Raw genomic sequence first — 19908 nt, 5'->3', positions numbered from 1 at the left:
TCCCTTATCCGCATCTGATATTACAACTAACTTATGTGAAAGGTTGTATGGATCTGGACTTTCATAGAGTATAGACCACAAACCTATAAAGAGTTGCAGTTAACACACATGAAGTTAGACTTAACATGTAACAAGTTGCAGTTAACATATAATCCATTAGACCTAACTTTCAACTAATTAGACTTAACATCACAAATATTAAACATAACATCATAAATAAGCATAAAGATAGCCTTTCAGAGAGTATTGACCACAAACCTTGTAAGAACCACTTTCGGTTAATGTTATTTTCCTGATCGCCGTTTGGTGGAAAATTTATAGTAAAAAGAATGAAAAAAATTTGATTTGTATTCTCTCGATCTCAATTACAATTTAGATTTTCTGATTACAAAAAGAGGAGAATTGATCTGAATTCTCTCATTTGTTTAATTATGGGTTCTTCACGGTGGCGATGGAGTACCTCCCTCAAATGCTCGCGTCAAGGTTGCTCTCCGTTGACGATCCGAACGTCTTGATTCACTGGAACGTGGTCTTCTCCTCACTATTTGACACTGTGGAGAACTTGCGTGGCAAGTTTAAAACTCTGAACGTATTGATAACTTAGAGCGAGTTTAAACTCTTGAAAAAGAGTTGATTGATCTTAATCGTAATTGGTTAGACAAGCCAAGCACGAAGATAGCTCCTGTTGTCGAAGAATGCCCTTTGCTGATCTTTAGATCTGAAAATGCTCAAGGATCCAAAGATCTCTCTTGATCTGCCCAAGCCAAAAAGCTCTCAACTAAACTGATTTTTCAGTTAGTTATAGGGGATTAAGGGGTGTAACCGCCCCCTTAATTCACTCCTAAGTGGGGCTGAATGTGGTGTAACCGCCTCCTTAATCTGCTCCTAAGTGGAGACGGAAATCCCTCAGATCATGGGGAGAAAACGGTTTCTGAAACTGTTCAACTCGTGTTTGAACAAGCCAAACGCAGGTCATGTATTCTGGAATGAAATCTGCATTTGAACGTAGTGTTTACAAGCTGCGTTGGACAACAGATGGAACCTGCGTTGGCAGTTGTTAGAAGCTGCGTTGGCAGCAGTTAGATGCTGCGTTTATCACCAGTTGGAAGCTACGTTTTGCAGCATTTAGGAGCTGCGTTTGGCAGCGAATGGAGGCTACGTTTGCAGCATTTAGGAGCTGCGTTTGCATAGCTTTGACTCTGGAATGAGGCCACTTGTGCTTCACCTCTGGGATGCAGGGATGAGTCATGCGTCTTGGATTGAAGAGATCGTTGACTTGTAATCTCTTCTGTTAGAGCGTCGCGGCGATCGTTGTTTTATAATCTTCGCTTTAGATCTTTGAAATGTGAGAATCGTCAGATTGCAATTCTCATTATTAGTTGTGAAGACCATTGATCAGAGCTTTCATCGGTTGTCGTGAAGGTCGTTGATTTGTAACATTCATCGATCTACGTAAAAGTCTTTAAATTGTAGTCTTCTGGAAGCCGTCGAATATAACTTCCATCATTGGTGTTTAATGGGGATTAGCTATCTGCTGTAATTTTTAGACAGCCTACAATCTCATATGCAATAGGCTAGTGAAAATATCCTCTGATTACCATCATATGCTACAGCGCTGAGGAGTATACCTTTCAATCGATCTTTCAGAAAGGTCCCATCCAAAAAAATATAAGCGGCCGACATCCATGCAAAAAACCATTTATGCAAGCAGCATAGCAAATGAATAGTCTTGTAAATCTCTCCTTATTTTATTCAACATGAATGTAGCTACCTGCGCTTATCTTCTTAACATTTTCTGCATACCTAAAATTTTAAAAAATAAGTGTTAGGTTAAACATGAACCAAATTAGACTAAACAGCATACAGAATTTGACTTAACATTTACATAAAACAAAATGCAACTTTAAATTAACAGAAAATAATTTAGACTTTAAATTTAACGAGCTGTAGTTAATATACAGTAAAGCAGACTTAACATATAACAGGTTACAGTTAACATATAATAAATTAGACTTCACATAAAGTGCTTTGGAAATAACATGTAATGACTTTCAGTTAACATACAGTAATTAAACTTAACATATAATCAGTTACACTTAGCATGCAATAAATTAGACTTAACATGTAATAGGTTGTAGTTAACATACAACTAATTAGACTTAACAGATTAAAAAATTTGCAATTAACATGAAATAATTGGACTTTTCATGTAATAACTTGCACTCCGTTAATAAAATTAGTTTGTATATGGTAGATATTATCTTTTACCATCGTAATTGATCATATGACTCATGGACATCACCATATAATTGCTCTTGTGCTCTTTCTTTAACCCTATCATATCTTACTATACTCGACCCTTAGCCCATACAAACATAGAAACTCCTTTTGTACATCAATAGGGTGTATCTCCTGCCGGACCTTTAACATGGGTTGTAATTGGGTCACAATGAATTATCAGGAGGCCCTAGATTGACCGGTATTATTGCCATGTTGCCCACAAGTGTGATTGTTCACGAACCTTTTTATTTCAAGTCTATTTTTATTTTTAGGTGGAGAGGAAAATAACATCCACGGGGAACTTTTGGTTTCCTTAAACCAGCAATAAACTCGAATACGCTTTGGTTCATTCTTTTCAAATGCGTACTCAAATTTTTTTTGCCATAGAATAGTATAGGAAAGTCAATCTTAATTCTTTCGCACTATCAAATCATTATCCCTCATCAGTTAAAGCAGTGTGCCACCAAGCAGGAATCCTCTCTGATTTGCTAATCATGTCATCAATCATCATAACATTATCCGGAAGGATTTATCATTGGAATCCTATCTGATACACAGATCCTATCTGAAACACATGTGAACGTCGACATCGGCGGACCACAATCTATACTCTTTGAACTCAAATTGTTGGCAATGTTGCAAATGTTTAGAAAATAAATAAATAATCAAAAACTAAACAAATAATAAAAACTAAAGAAATAATTAAAACTAAACAAGACTTAACATCGAACCACTTTGAGTCATCGAATAAATTTGAGTTAACAGTGAACAGATTTACATTTGACAACACACAAATTAGACTTAACATGTAACGACTTGAAGTTAACATACTACAATTTAAACTTAACGTAACACGCTTTGAACTTAACATGTAAAAGGTTACAGTTAACATACAGGATATTAGACATAACATACAAGGCTTTGGACTTAACATGTTCTCACTTGCAGTTAACATAATAGAATTTAGACTTAACATAAAAAGCCTTAAAATTAACATGTTTCTCACATACAGTTCTCGAACAAATTTGAGTCATTGAACAAATTTGAGTTAACAGTAAACAGATTTACACTTAATAGCGCACAAAATAGACTTAATATATAACGACTTGCAGTTAACATACTCTCTTGATAGCGCACAAATTAGACTTAACGTGTAATGACTTGCAGTTAACATACTATGGTATAGACTTAACATAACACGCTGGACTTAACATGTGGTTGTGTTTATCATACAGGAAATTAGACTTAACATACAACGCTTTGGAGTTAACATGTTCTCACTTGCAGTTAACATAATGGAATTTAGACTTAACATACAACACAACGCCTTGGACTTAACATTCTGCTTTTAGTCTTATTATTCGATACATATGACTTAACATAAAAGCTCTTAGACTTAAGTTCTAACTCATTACACTTATCGTCATAAATATTGAACTTAACATCAAAAAATCCAATAACTTACTAGTCTTGTCGAAGTTGCTCATTGTTATGGATAATTAAAGAATCATCTATTTCTGTTTCTTGAAAAGCTTTCATGTGAATCTCTTTTAATCTAATATTATGGCAATGCTCCACCATAGATGACAGATCATCTTCGTTCTCATTAGGAAAAATTAAAGTTGTCGTTTGTTTCATCTTTGTATGTCAAAGATAAAGAATCATATAGAAGATTTAACGTACCTCTCTGACACATCAAATTTGAGTTTTATCATGGTGGTTGAAGAGTTAATCTTTAAGAAAACGGCTTTATCACCTAAAGAGACAATGCAGATGATAGCCTTCTCTGACATTATAAAGGGAAGGTAGAAGGATTAATGGAGAGAATTTTAGGATAAGGAGGAGTAATGGACAATTAAATAGTTATTGCTCATGATAGAGTAAAAATGGGGTAGGGATTTCCCTCCAATTCTCCCATCAAATCGCCATTAATGCGATTGACTTTCGCCCATGCATTAATCTTGATGGGGGCGCTGCGTTTGGGGAAGAAGGAGAAGGGCATTTTACGGTTTTTTTTTTTTTTTTTCCAAAAGACAATCTCTTTTTTTATATAGTTGACGTGAAGGGGCATGAACACAATATATGAAACTTTTTTAGTGTGATCCACATGGGAAAAAGTTGAGAGGGTCTGGTCAAAGTTAATGTTTTCGGGCCTTGACACAATTTCCCAAAGATTTAAAAAGAAAAACACCACCGAGCTGTCTCCTAATGGTCAGAAACACGTTGGAGCTAAGCTATTGTGCCGTTGTGGTGAAGCCGTCATAGGAGACTTAACATAACACGCTGGACTTAACATGTGGTTGTATTTATCATACAGGAAATTAGACTTAACATACAATGCTTTGGAGTTAACATGTTCTCACTTGCAGTTAACATAATAGAATTTAGACTTAACATACAACACAACGCCTTGGATTTAACATTCTGCTTTTAGTCTTATTATTTGATACATATGACTTAGCATAAAAGCTCTTAGACTTAAGTTCTAACTCATTACACTTAACATCATAAATATTAAACTTAATATCAAAAAATCCAATAACTTACTAGTCTTGTCGAACTTGCTCATTGTTATGGATAATTAAAGAATCATCTATTTCTTGAAAAGCTTTCATGTGAATCTCTTTTAATCCAATATTATGGCAATGCTCCACCATATACAACAGATCATCTTCGTTCTCAATAGGAAAAATTAAAGTTGTCGTTTGTTTCATCTTTGTATGCCAAAGATAAAGAATCATATAGAAGGTTTAACGTACCTCTCTGACACATCAAATTTGAGTTTCATCATAGTGGTTGAAGAGTTAATCTTTAAGAAAACTGCTTTATCACCTGAAGAGACAATGCAGATGATAGCCTTCCTAGTCATTATAAAGGGAAGGTAGAAGGAGTAATGGAGAGAATTTTAGGATAAGGAGGAGTAATGGACAATTAAATAGTTATTACTCCAAATTCTCCCATCAATTCGTCATTAATGCGATTAACTTTCGCCCATGCATTAATCTTAATGGGGGCGCTGCGTATGGGGAAAAAGGAGAAGGGTATTTTACGTGTTTTTTTTCCAAAAGACAGTCTCTTTTTTTATACAGTTGACATGGAGGGGCCTGAACACGATAAATGAAACTTTTTGGGTGTGATCCACGCGGGAAAAAGTTGAGAGGGCCTGATCAAAGTTAATGCTTTTGGGCCTTGACACAATTTTCCCAAAGATTTAAAAAGAAAAACACCTCCGAGCTGTCTCCCAATGCTCAGAAACACGTTGGAGCTAAGCTACTGTGCCGTTGCGGTGAAGCCGTCATAGGAAACAACTAGTTTAGACCCGAGTCATTTCCACGTGCTCTGCATCACTTCTAACATGGGCGCTGTGATTTCGTGGGCAGGCCTATAATCCCCATCTCCGCCGCGGGCTTCAGCAGAGCCCAATAATTTAACAGCCATCTATCCAGGCCTAGCCAATTTGGACTTAAAGCCAGCCGGTTTCGACCAGTTTATGGGTCGGACTGGCCCACTCACCATATCTGCTATGGAAAACGCTCCAACTGATCGAAAGTCATTGTATATGGGATGATGAAGAATAGGGAAGAGATGTTTGATCAGTGCATTGAAAACCTTCCCGTTTTGTAATTAAGTTCCCCAACTCTCTTTGGAAGATTTGTTTTTTTTTTTTTACCAAACTCTTTTAATTACTACCGGAGTAAAACGGCAGGTGCAAATAATTGGATATTATCAATTTACTAATTACGAATGTGCACATGAAGTGTTAAGATGAACATATATACTATCAAAAAAAAAGATGAACATATGTGGACATGAAACAAAATGTAAAAAATCTGTTATAAATAAAACATGTAAGATTTGAAAATAGGCAATGTTAAACAAAAGATGTTTAGATGTAATAAAATTCTCAAACTAGAGTCCATCGATGTGTTGATATTGGAAAATTAAACATTAAACTTTGAATAATCAAAATTGACCTCAAAACAATTAATCTAATAGTCTGTCTAAATACATAACCGGTTGCTGTCGTGGCGAAGCTAGGATTTTGACCAAGTGGTGTTCTCTTATTTATAAGTTCATTAAAGTAAACAATCCCCAGAATTATCTTTCCTAATGGTGTCATTGTCCTAATTCCAATAGTTTCCTAAGTAGTAAATATACATAAAAGTAAATAAAAATATCTTTAAATTAGACAATGGAGTGATGTTATGTGGACAGAGATCTGTTGCATCCTTGGTTGTAAAAAACCTATGCAACTCACCAATCTCATCTTTTCACTCTGTAGACCGCATGAATAATTTTCACTACATAAATTATACAAGATCTTTAATTATGGGATCAACTAAATAAGCCAATACTATTGATCCACATCATCACTTACAGGAATTGTCTGTTGATTCGGATCCTCTACATCATTAAAAAGCAATAGAATAAGAACTACAATATCACAACTATTGAATTTTTTAATGAATGGTTATACATGATCAGCCTTTTGACTATAAATAAATAATAATAATACAATTCATAAAAGTATGGTATATGAAATAAATTATAGTCATCCTTTCGACGGATGTGATTAATAAAGTAATATTTTCGTTACTTTTCTAGATTTAAACAATCAAGGATCCATAGAATTTTGCCCCCACTAGACACTGTGCACCTCCACCGCTAAAGAGTTGCCTTGAGCAGTAGGATATATATACTCACAGCGCCCCCCCCCCCCCCCCCCCCTCATGAGAAGTCCTCGTGAACTCACGGGCCGCCACGGGCCCAATAATTTCACGTCACACCAGGTACGAGCCATGCATGTGGACGCAAGCATCCGATCGACACAAGCTCGTGGTCTCAATCGCCCTCCGTACGTAACGCTTCGCGAGCTGGGGGTCACGTGAGGCCGGAGATCCAGCATCGAGGCGACGCCGCCGCGTGTCCCTCGTGCATCGGAATCGAGACGAGGTTGTCCTTCCTTATATATGGCTCAACCACTAGCGCCCAAAACTCATTAATGACGATGGTTGGGTTCGCTTCAACCCCCCCACCCCGCGTCGCATTATTGGGCGGTTGAAAGGAAAAGATGTAGGTGAAGTACGCTGGGGATCTTTATCAATGCTTTCTGAAATTTGGATAGTGACGTGCTTCCGTTGTTAAATCGTAAGTTATTTTTTTTTTTTTTTTTTTTTTTTTTTTTTTTTTTTTTTTGAAGCGGAGAGGTGTTACTAGGGTTGTAAAGGATTTTGATTCCCACTTGAATTCGAATATTTAACGAAAAAAAATTATTGGATTGAGGGCAGTTTTGATTTGGATCTGCATGGATGTATTGTTGGCGTATAAAATTGTTACCCCATTTTATCACCATAATTTTGAACTTTTGTTACAGTGGCAGGGTATATGATATGAGCAATCGAGATTCATATCTTAATATCAACGAATTTAATGGATTTCATGATAGATAGTTCTCAGTGAATTTAGGTTTCAGCTAATAATTAAAGACCGCCCAATCTACCGAGCATGTTAGGTTATTAAAATTGTTAACTCCCATCTATCGCTGAAACTTTAGAATTTCAATCACCACGCATAACTTTCTGGGGTGGCTAGCGATCTCTATCACATATATGTGATGCTTATAAAAAAGATGTCCCCCTTTCCATAATAAGCTACCCGCAAAGATGAGAGAAGATTCAACCAACCTCTCTTTTGAAGTTTAATTGTGGATGCCTCTTCAATGAGTTCATCTTGACTTTGTGCACCATCAACACGAAAATGACCTAACACAACGTAAAGGTGCTTTTCCAAGAAAATGACCTAACACAACGTAAACGTGATGTTCCCAACAAAAATTACTTCATCGCTGAGTAGTGTGGTTCACGATGTTTCATGCTAAAGCTGCTACTGACTTCTAAGCTCATTATTCCATTCATCAAACTTATCACCAAAATAATAACTACTACCTTTAATTACTTCCATTTCTCAAATCTATCTGCCAACTGTTATATTGCTAGGTTGAACTTTGGCTCTGTACGAAATTATTGTTTCTGAAAGTACTATTCCTTTAAGATAGTAAATAGCTAGTGAGATCTACTTTATAAATTGACCAAAAATATGCTCTTCTTAGAGCATCTCCAACAGCTTGCTCAAAAATTTCTTCAAAATGGGAAACAAAAGTCTTTTTTTTTTTTGGTCAATGAAAAACTTTTATTCATCTACCAAAATGAGAAGTTTTTATGTACATCAATTATCTCATGAACTTTGAGATATCAACAACCTCGAAACAAGAAAACTCAAACGAAAAAGCCTATATGTACTGAGATTCTATAAAGAGCATAACCAGCTTCTATCTTCGACTGATATTGGAGAATTAAGATTAGACATCAGAATATCCATCTTAATGTCATTAATCACATACTCCATACTCCTGTGCTTTCGTTGGAAGATCCTAGCATTCCTTTCACACCATAACCTGTATATAGTTGCTGAAAAAGTCATACGCTTGATTCCTTTTTTGAAACCTTTACCCCTCAGTTGAGTGCAGTACCAGTTCAATAGTAGCCTCCAGTCACAAGCTTTCCAAGTGAAATTTAACCAATTCATGATATGATTCCACACCTCACTGGAAAAACAACAATCGAAAAACAGATGATTGCGGCTTTCCTGACAATCTCCTGAGCATAAATTGCATACATTTGAATCAATGACACCACATCTCATCAATCGATCTTGTGTAACCAGACGGTTTTGAACAGCAAGCCAACAAATGAATGAGTGCTTAGGGTAGTTCATCCTTTCCCACACAGTGTCATGCCATGGCACCCTTTGAGTAACAGAGAGTAAGAAATAATACAAGGTAGATAACTGAGATTTTGCATTACCAAAACAGGATTTTAAGAGCTGCATCAGATTATCAACCCCTCCACATATATTCACAGCTTTATCTCTTTTTTTAATATTTGTTTTCATAGCCAGGAATCTCCAGTTTTTTAGCACACTTGCCAGATGCTTCTATGTCTCAGATAATGCTCATGAACACATTTGATCCAGAGAGTCTCTTTGTTTTTATGTATGAACCATATGTTCTTTAGAGATGCAGCCATGTTCCAAATAGAGGCAGAGAATACCCCCAGACCCCCCTGTTTTCGTCCCAAACATACAATTTGCCAAGCAACAAGAGAGTTTTTAGAGCTTTGATTTGCTTTACCCCATAGAAAATTTCTACATAATTCATCTATCTTGCGAGAGACATTAACTGGCAGGATGAAATTTGAAGTCCAAAATACTTGAATTCCCAAAATAACACTTCTAATAACTTGTAATTTACCTGCATAGGAGAGCTTTTTGTGCTTTGACCAAGTTAGAAGCTGGTTTGGTACTTTATTGATGAGAGCATTGCAATCCATATAAGAAAGCTTCTTGCAAATGAGAGGCATACCCAAGTATCTGATAGGAAAGGTTCCCCCTTTAAAACCTAGGATATTGATAATATCAGCCTTTACTGAAACATTCACTCCTCCGAACACTACAAGAAATTACATCTTTAACGAAGGGATTTCCCTTCGTTAAAGAGCTGAAAACCTTCGTTATTGTATGCTAACGACGGGGAAAAATCCCTTCGTCACCCGTCGTTGAAGCCCTCTTCGCTAAAGGGTCACGAAGGGATATACTACCCGTCAACGACGGAACATATTACCGTCATTAATATTTATGACGGTAATTATCACCATCATTACCATCAGTAACGGGGATATTTTCCCGTCGTTACCATCAGTGACGGGATATTTTCCCGTCGTTACCATCAGTGATGGGATATTTTCCCGTTGTTACCATTAGTTACGGGGATATTTTCCCGTCGTTGAAGACTAATTAATGACGGTTGGATACCGTCGTAAAAGTTCACATAATGGGTAATTAGTAACCCATCAACGACGGTGCTTTTCCTTCGTTGATGAACAAAATACGGTCAATAAAACCGTCATTGTAGACGATAAATTTCTAATATACATTAATAATAAATTTTTCATTCATAGGCAACTATCATATTATTCTCAACCAGAGACTAAGATTCAAAACAAAAACATATTAAAAATACCCAATAATGAATAAGAGGTAAAATAAAAATTCTATTCATTAATAACATCAATAAATAAAATTCCACCATCCTCAAATATTCAATACTAATAATAAGAGTTAATATCCTAATTGTTCCAAAAAAAAAATACATGAAACTATCTAAAACAAATTAAAATAAAAGTTTGGGAAGACACATTCTTTCATCTCTAATCATCGTCAAAAGAAGACTCGAGCTACCCCCTCCTAATCTTGCATGGATAGCCTGAAAAATTTAAAGCAAATATTATCTTATTAAGTAAAAATCATATTTTTCTAGTGCAAGTAGTCAATCATAAAAGTATATAAGAGATTTTACAAAAAATAATTACCTAGTCCTGCACACGTTCTCGAGTTTGAGGAGTCAATGAAGGTGATTGCCTAAAAAAAGTTCTTGCATAGCTTTCACTTGTGACTCCAACTCAGACATCCTTTGTTGTTGTTGCTCATGCTCATCTAAGCGTTGTTGAAGCTTCTGGTTCTTTCTCTTTTCTTCTATAACCCGTGCTTCTAGATCAGATCGACTAGGGAGCGGTCCTCTCAAATCTTTCAAAGTAGTCCATGCGTTCTTCTTGAAACATAACTGTTCTATTAACTCTAACTTAGCAATGCCCCTAGGTTGGCAAGTTTGTCTCAGTGAGGAATCAAGAATAGGTTATCACTGAATCAGTTCTCAAAGGCTTATTCCAACATTGGAGATTTTATTTACCTAAATGTAAGAGTTTGCCTTGCATGTCTCGTACTCAGACACCACCACCATGCACCTAAAGTTCTTCTCAACGTTAAGAAATTTAGGAAGTGGAAATTTTAATACAACTATAATTTCATCCTCCGTAAAAAGACATTCATTTGCGCACCTGAAAGATGCATTTTGTCTTAATGTCCTGTCCTGAATCTAATAATAAGTTCGTGTAAAGACATATGTAGGTTCCTGATGAACGACGACTTCACATCATGAGGCAGGTAATTGACTACCCTGAACAGTTTAATAAAAAAAATGAAAGGAGAACTTCTAAATGGAATAATAAGTGCAAATATCTTAGATCTCATCAAATGTCTTGTAACTAGGGAAAAGAAAATGGAAAACATGTTATTCAAGAAAAGCAAATTTTATTTCAAAGAGATACCTTATTTGCAATTTCAACATAAAGATATTCATCGCTAAAGGGAGCCACATGTATCCTACAAGATTAGCAAAATAACAAATTGCCAGTAAGGAGTAGCTATAGAAGCTACAGTAGAAATTATAGAAGCATAGTGATATGGTTTATCATAAAGACAATCAGAACCTGAAGATAATCATCATGGTGAATATATAAATGACATTAAAAACAAGAACGAAGGTAAATTTATGCCAAAAAGTTCAGTCATCATGTTAACACGCAAATTGAATGTCTCTAGGGACATCAAGATTTTCACCTTCTCAAATATTGGAATATTATCATTCCATGTAAGTATTCAGAAAGGTAACGGTGGACAATAAACGACCATCTAAGTAGTTACGAGATCAGAATTATAACAGGTTATTGGAGAACCAATGGTAAAGGATTTATATAATGGTGATGACATCAGTTCCTTATATGTATTAGCTAGACGAGTGCTGCATATGTGCATTAGAGGCAAACAATAGTAAGATAGATCAGAATTATAACAACTTTCTAGGAAACCAAGGGTAAGTGATTTATATAATGGTGATTACATCAGTCCTTGTATTAGCTAGACCAGTGCCGCATATGTGCACTAGTGGTAAACAATAGTAAGATAGATAGAACCAAAAAAAAAGTTGTGCTCTCCTAAGTGAACGAGTAAAGTGAACTGAACCGAAACATATGCCTGATAAAGCAGTCTAAACCTTTAACCCAGCAATATCAAAACCAAAGTTAGGTCAATATTATCATGAGCACAAGCACAAGAGAAAAAAAAGCAGCATAAGGTTTAGGAATAAGGGATTCATGAAAACAAATGTCGAAGTGATATAACAATTAAGATATTGAACTAGTACTAGCTTTTGCACTGAGACACATGCCTGACGGCATCAACTATCAGAGTCTTGAGTCAGGTTGGCTAAATCCTAGAATAGCACTCTCAAATCTAAGCTTGCAGTCATGCATAGTGATAATAAGGACTGACAATGGAAGCCCTCTGATGGATGCTAACTAAGCCATTGGACTTGGAAATGGCTTGTTGGTAGTGGTAGCTATATCTGCAGACAATGCAATTTCACACAAGATGAATAGGTGTCTATACTGAAGTCTTGAAAACTATTGGGAGAAAAAGAAAGGAAACAGATAACTAAATTCATGAGGGCATATCGGTATTATTTATTGCAACATGGTTTCATATTCAACAATTATAGAGTCAAGTATAGGTTCCCTTTTAAGCATAAAAGAATTATAATGCTGGATTTTAGACAAGTAGGATTGTCATGTCTATAGAACAAAATATCCTACCATTGCCATTATAGAAACAAATGTAGTGCTTCAACCATCCCAGAAATAAAATGAAAAGTGTTCTTCTTACCTTCCAAGTGTTGGGAACATTTTCCCATTAGGGGCATATTTGTAGGAAAAATTGCAAAGAAGAGAATAAAGAAAATTGACTTGGATTCCTTTGATATCGATTACAACTTGATTACAAAAGAGGAGAGAACGAATTTGATTCTCTCCTTTGTTTAAAACTGGGTTCTTCTCGGTAGCGATGGAATGCCTCCTTCGATTGCTCGCGTCGAAATTGCTCTCCGTTGACGATCCGATGTTTTGCTTCACTGGAACGATATCTTCTCCTCACGATTTGACGTTGTGGAGAACTTGCGTGGCAAGTTTGAGAACTCTGAACGAGTTTAGAAGAACTCTGTAAAAGAGTTGATTTGAACCGAAGATCGGTTAATAAGCCAAGTCTAGAAGAAAGCTCTGTGGTCGATCGTTGCTGAAGGATCAAGGCCGATCTCCTCCAAAACCTTTGCTGCGAAGTCCCAGATCCGAAAATGCCAGCCTTGCTGCTAACTCTTCCGTTTCCAAAAAACCAGCCTTAACTCAGTTGGGTTTACCCATATTTATAGGGAATTAAGAGGTGTAACCGCCCCCTTACTTCGCTCCATAATGGAATTGAGAGGGGTCCCAACTTCGCCTCTTAGAATTGAGACGCGAGGTTGGGTGTTAGCTGAACATCATTGAACGCGAGGGTCGCTCACGTTTTGGCTTGTTGCCTGCTTGGAAACGTGGGGGTCGGTGTTGGTTGGACCCCTACGAACGCGAGGGTCACTCACATTCAGCTTGTATCTTAGAGACGCGGGGGTGGTTTGGAAACGCGGGGGTCGCCTGCACTTCCCAAGTTGTAACGCGGGGATGACATCCGCGTTTCAGAAGGAGCTTTTTGACTTGTAACTTCTTCTGTGAAGCGTTGCGAGGACCGTTGTTCAGTAATCCTGGCTTTAGCTGTTGTAGGGTATGAAAGTCGTCAGATTGTAACTTTCACCGTATATTGTGAAGACTGCTGAATAGAGTTTTCATCAGTTGTCGGAAGTGTCGTTGAATTGTAACTCTTCTCGATCTTATGTGAAAAGTCCTCTATTTGCCGCTTTCGATTGTCGACCCGAAAGCTATTTGATTGTAGCTTTCGTTGTGGGAGCTTGACGGGAATCAACATCCATAGTGTTTTGAAGATGAATATTTGCCCACAGCTCTCTACCAAGCAACTCACCAACTTTCGATTGTCGGCGCGAAAGCTATTTGATTGTAGCTTTCGTTGTAGGAACTTGACTGGAATCAACATCCATAGTGTCTTTAGATGGATATTTGCCCACAGCTCTCTACCAAGCAACTCACCAACTAAGTCCAACCTTTCATTTCTAAAATCATTACACTGCTCATCAGCATCTCCAATAATTGCTAATATAATATTAGTCGTGCTGTTGTCGCAGCCATCAAGATCAATCATCTCAGAAATGAGGTCGTGTTTGTGGCGATTGTGGAGTTGCGGATGCAGTGATTAGAAAGTCGTCTGATTGTGACTTCCCTTGTCGGAGCTTGATAGGGGTCAGCTATTCATTGTGATTTTTAGACAGCCTACAGAACCCCCTCCAAAGTTTTCAAAAGTTCACGGTTGACTGGGATGAATTTTCGGAATACTTTGGATCCCAAAATTTAGTGGATTCATTGCTCCCTCCGTCTGATCGAGCCAGATGATTTCACCGTTGTTAGTTGTAATCTATCTGTACTCTTCCAATAGACTCCCCAGTGGAGTCGTTGGTTTCTTCCCGGCTTCGGTCGCCTTGACGATTGCTGTTAGCTCTTCTTTTATTCATCTGGGGCTGTGTCGTAGCCTTGGTAGTCAAGAAGCTGTTATCATAGCGGTCCAAACACAGAGATAATTTCTGCCTTTGGGGATTAGAACGCGTGGGTGAGCCCAGCGTTAGGAAATTTGAACGCGAAGGTGGGCATCGCGTTTGGAAGCTCAAACAACTCGAACGCGAGGGTCGAGTTTAGGCGGGATGGTGGCCTCGAATCCCGTCCGTTACTATTTGACAGCTCATAGCTGTCTATAAATAGACCGCTAGAGGTCAAATCAAGAGTCATTCGACTCTTCTTGAAATTTTAACGAAAAATTTTCGTTCTCATCTCCGGCGAAACGCTGTACACCTCCTCTGACGAGATTTAATGGCACCCAAGAAATCAGTCGCTTCTAAATCCGATGCCGCTGCTGCTCGAGGGTCGGCATCGTCAGCGTCGGCCGGCGGCGCTGCTGCTCAGGCGGATGTGCCGCCCCAGCTTCCTTTGATTGGTGGTGAGTATGACCTCCGTGGCCATTAAACTTGCTTCGGCAAGTTCTGATCTTGAGATCAACGAGGAAACTCGTTTCAATAACGCGGGGCTGGACTCCGTCGTTTGGTATTTCTGACGCGGGGTTCAACCTCCGCGTCTCAGATTTTTGACGCGGGGGTCGACCTGCGCGTCTGAACTTTTTGACGCGGAGTTCGTCCTTCGCGTCCAAGCTTATCTGACGCGGGGTTTCCTTTTGCAGTGCGCCATACCAGTGGACCTCTTCTTTTTCGCCACCATTTTGGACATGAAGGTGGTGCGGACATGAACATGGCCTTCAGCTCACGCCAAGAACTCCCCGTTTTCCGAATTAGGGAGAAGAGTCGCGTAGAAATAATTACCCAAGCTTCTTCCGACACTCTTAGGACATTGGTTACGGACGCCCGACTTGAAAGCCCAAGCCGTAAGTCAATAGTCAAACCTGGATATCTTTTCGGGGACTTTGTTGACTTCGACGCAAGCACTGCTTATGATGGGGACTATAAGTGGTTGCGGAAAGTTGGGGACCGCAACCTTTTCTTGCCCAATATGGAGAGGATGTTCCCCATATCTTATTTCCAGTGTGCTTCTGTCCCAAGGCATATGGATTGGCCCCTGGTTAAGGATCAAGATGGGGTTGTTCTCGGGACTTTGACTTTTCACGGGGTCCGCACAGTTGGTTACAACCGGCAGGTGACAGCTTTACGGCCGAGTTTATTTGCTAAGGAGTATCCCCTCGGCGAAGTGCCCAGCCCGGCGAAGACCTTTGTTAAGAGGTTTTTGGAAAAGAAAGGAGAATTTCCTGCACAAGGATTTAGAGCTCCTGGTTGGGTTCATTCTCCAGTGACAGGATGGTGGGCCTAGATGACTAAGTTTGTTATGGAGGAATTAGAAACCCCTCTTGCCCAAGCTGGATTACTGGTTCCAGTGCGGGCTACTAAGTTTGGGATTATTCAGAGCCACTTTCACTTCTTCTCTATATTGGAGAAGTATAGTCTCGAGACTTGCACTTTCTTCACCCCTATAGGGGAGCTAGGCTTTGCTCTTCACGAGATGCACGAAGTCTCGGAGTTAGGCTTCGCTCTTCACGAGATGCACGAAGTCTCAGGTCTTATTCTCGGGGATTTACCATATGAAGAATTTGTTCCGGGATCTGCGGAACTTAAACTTTTGAAGAAGACCAGCCCAGAAATTTACGCCACTCTCTGGGAAGTGATGTGTCACTTCCATATCTGCATGCAGCTGACGGGGGCTCGCGGAAGCGGCATCAAACAAGTGTCTTGGGCGGAATATTTATTCCGGAACTTGACCATTAAAGGAGGCTCTGTGACCCGATTGCCCGTCAGTACTTTGGAAGAGGTTCAGGCTCGTATTGACGACGCTACCTCCCATTACACCAATGAGGCCAAGGAGGATGTTTTCCCGGCTCATACAGAGTTTGAAAGCTTCCATTATCAAGCTCTGATTCCAATTTCCGACGCGGCGTTGCTGGCTGGATTCTTGATGCTATGGCTCAAGCGTTGCGTCGTTCCTACCAGGCCGGTCGATGCCCTTGCTATTGAGGTGGTCTACCCAGCTGTTCTCTTAGCACATGGGAGACCTGTGAGCCTCCTCAGCGCCATGGTGGGTTGCTTACAGTATGGACTGCGGGAGTTGGCCTCTGACTTTGTTGGTGTTACAGAGGTGGAGTCTGAGGGTCACAAGACTTTCAAAACTCCCAATCCCAGGGTACCAATGCCATATGCCTATCTGATGGCTTGGTACGTGCTTCATTGTCCTCCTTTGATGAGTGCAGCCTCTCCCCGGGGAGATTCATTCATCCCATTTGTGGAGCAGAATATCAGGATACGGCAGGTCCTAATGGATTCACTCAGCTGAGCGGGGGTGTTTTCCACTGGCTTCTATCCATCAGGCCAGGCTATCTGATCTTTCGGCAAGGCGTCAACTGTTTCGTCGAGCCTTACCAACCCTATAGGTTTGCTCTCCAATTTGGGTATGATCAGTTGTATGTCGGGAACCCTCGTCCTCAACTCTCAGTTATAGCCAACTTATATGAAGGAGCCAGGGCCTGGTATTATTCTGTAGCAGGCTGTACCAAAGCCGTCTTCAAGCTTCCCCACAAAACCGCTAATTCCTATACCTCCATCAGCTTCTGCAATTGGTATTACGCTGCTTCTCAGACTCCCAACTTCAACTTGAATACATCTTGCCTAAAGGACATTAGGCATATGTATAATTCAAGAAAGGGGTCTAAGACGTCTCGCTTGAGGGGGATCGATGAGTTTCTATCCATCGAGAGTCAGCCTGCCGAACAGGAAGAGGAACAAGGAGCTGAGCCTGTTCCAGTGGAAGAACAACGAGCGGCTGATCCTCCTATGACAAGAGCAGCTGGGAAAAGAAAACTTTCTGCTGATGAAGCCGGCCAATATGATAAACAGATTCGTCGGAAACTTCTGGTGGATTCTCCTCCCAAAAACCAGCCAAAATCTAAGTTGATGGCTGAGGCCATCAAAGCTGCTATAAATGAAGAACAACAGGAATCGTCCGTGGCGGGCCTGCCGCATAGAGCTGGCCTTCGTTCTCACGGCCCAGCTTTATCGGGCGAAGCCTCTTCCTACCATCCTCCCGAGGACCAAGAGGATGAATTATTGGAGGCAGACGCAGAATCTGCACCAGTGATGGATCTTCCTAGGTCTCCTGCATTGGAACCAGGGGGCCTTGAAGATAATCCACCTCCTTCTCCTTCAGCATTAATGTCACAAGCTGATGATTTAATGCCTAGTCCTACAACGGGACTTATGAAAAGCCCAGCCGCTGGTGCAAGTCTTCCGGAGTCTTCAGCTGTTCCGGGTGATGAGGAGCGAGTTGATTATGACGACTCCCCAACTGGTGATGCAGCTGATGAAGATAGAGGTGATGAGGACGCCGATGTTGGTAACATGTCAGGTGAAGGTGAAGATGACGATGAGAATGATTCCATTGATGACGTCACCACTTTTGATGATGATGCTCCCAAGGTCCCGTCTGATAAAGCATCAGGTTATACTCCTTTTTATCTTACCGGTAAGCTTGGTTTGTTTCGACTTCTTCCACATGCTTTTTCTGCGTTCCGACCGTTTTTTCGTGCAGGTTCACCTACTCCCGGGACTACTTCAGCTGCTCCTTTAGAGCAAGAACCTGCGCAAGTGTCGGCTCCTTTAGAAGAGCAACATTTACCTGGTTCTCCTACGGCGACTGTTCCGCCTGTAGCGTTGCCTGAAACCACTGCCGCTACTCCTCCTCCGGAACAACAGCTCGTGCAGGTATCAGCCCCTATGCAAGAGCAACCCCTGCCTGACTCTTCTGTAGTAGCTGCTTCACCAAAAGCGGTGATGAAGATCTCACTCACCCCAACGGAGGCTGGGCCTAGCTCTTCTCAAGCGAAAGCATTAATGGCTTTGACCTCAAGCCCTTCGCAATTGAACATTTCAATCGCCTCTGCAGCTTCAGCACCTGGATCGCCTGCTAGTCATCATCTTAACGCATCAATCTCAGCTGCTGAAGGGGTATCTTCGGGTGCAATTGTCAGTCTCGCTAATGCACCTAAATTCCTCCAAATCTCCTTGGTGTACCTAAACAGTCTTGCGAAGACGGTAGTCGAGTCCTTGATGAATGGTCAAGGAACTTTGAACTCCTTTCGACCTCTGCTGGAAGCAGGCTTAAACGGGGTCAGGAGTGTGGGCGAAACTCGATGGTTCGAACGCTGCTCAGAGATTATCCTTCGTTTGGAGGCGAAATTACAACGCTTCGAGACCATGGGCCATAGTGACCTTCAGCCGCAAATTATGTCCACTTTGGCTAGTCTTCAGGTCGCTGAGGTGATACACCGAGAGACGCTAGAACGGGACTTAGCTGAAAAAGAGCGTCAGATTGCAGAGCTTCGTGAGCGTAACACTCGGAAGCGAGAAGAACTAGAACGCTCAACTGCTTCTATGAATTCGCTTCGGGACAGACTGGTTGAAGCTGAAGCCGAAGTCCTGCGATTGAAAGCTGAACTCTCCCGCGAAGAAGGCATTGTCAACATCCTTAGTACCCAGAATGCAGCTAGTACTTTGGAGTATCATGCACAAGCTCAAGCTCTGGAAGACGCCAGAAAGGAAATGGCGGCCATCATCATACCCAGCGAGGATGAACTCCGAGCAAAGGCTGAAGCTATGGTGCGAGCTAACCACGAGGCGGAGCTAGCTGAACTCAAGGCTCAACTCATCTCTTTTGATTTAATGCATGAGTGAGCTCGGCTTCTGTAATGTTCTTTTGACAAGAACAAAGTTTGTTTTGTATCACTTTCTTTTGGTTCTTGAATAAAAAGTGATATTGACTTCTCATTGTTTCTTGCATTTATCATTTTTTGATTTTAAATACAAGTCACGAGAAATGCCTGAGATGTATTCCTGACTTAGAATATACCTCCACAATGGTTCTGTTGCAGAGAACTCTCTTTATTATCATTTAAGACAACTCTAGAAAGTTTCAAACTGCTGAGGACGAATACTCCCATAATAGGGTTGACTAATAGAATTCTTCCTGTGTTATGTTTTGCTTTAAACACTGAAAGAAGTCTATAAATGCTAGAGGTGTAGTTTTAACTTAGCAAGAGAGATATTGCGATCGGAGCAATTTTGAAGACTTATCGTTCTATTGACGAGAAGCGATAAGTTGATTTTTGTCAGAGGTGTGATTTTAACGTGACAGAAGAAAT

General features: G+C 40.0%; 1 protein-coding gene across 1 annotated transcript; it reads left to right on the top strand.

The window, feature by feature from the left end:
• On the top strand, positions 17399-19441 carry LOC109830753 (arginine-glutamic acid dipeptide repeats protein-like). The gene is made up of 3 exons (XM_020398115.1): positions 17399-17862; positions 17953-18122; positions 18300-19441. The coding sequence occupies exons 1-3, from the start codon at positions 17399-17401 to the stop codon at positions 19439-19441; spliced, it is 1776 nt and encodes a 591-aa protein (XP_020253704.1).

This window comes from Asparagus officinalis, chromosome 2 (genome assembly GCF_001876935.1).
Source record: "Asparagus officinalis chromosome 2, Aspof.V1, whole genome shotgun sequence".
NCBI classification, from domain to species: Eukaryota; Viridiplantae; Streptophyta; class Magnoliopsida; order Asparagales; family Asparagaceae; genus Asparagus; species Asparagus officinalis.
The sequence above is the reverse complement of the archived record's forward strand: the minus strand, read 5'-3'. Positions and strand labels throughout refer to the sequence as shown.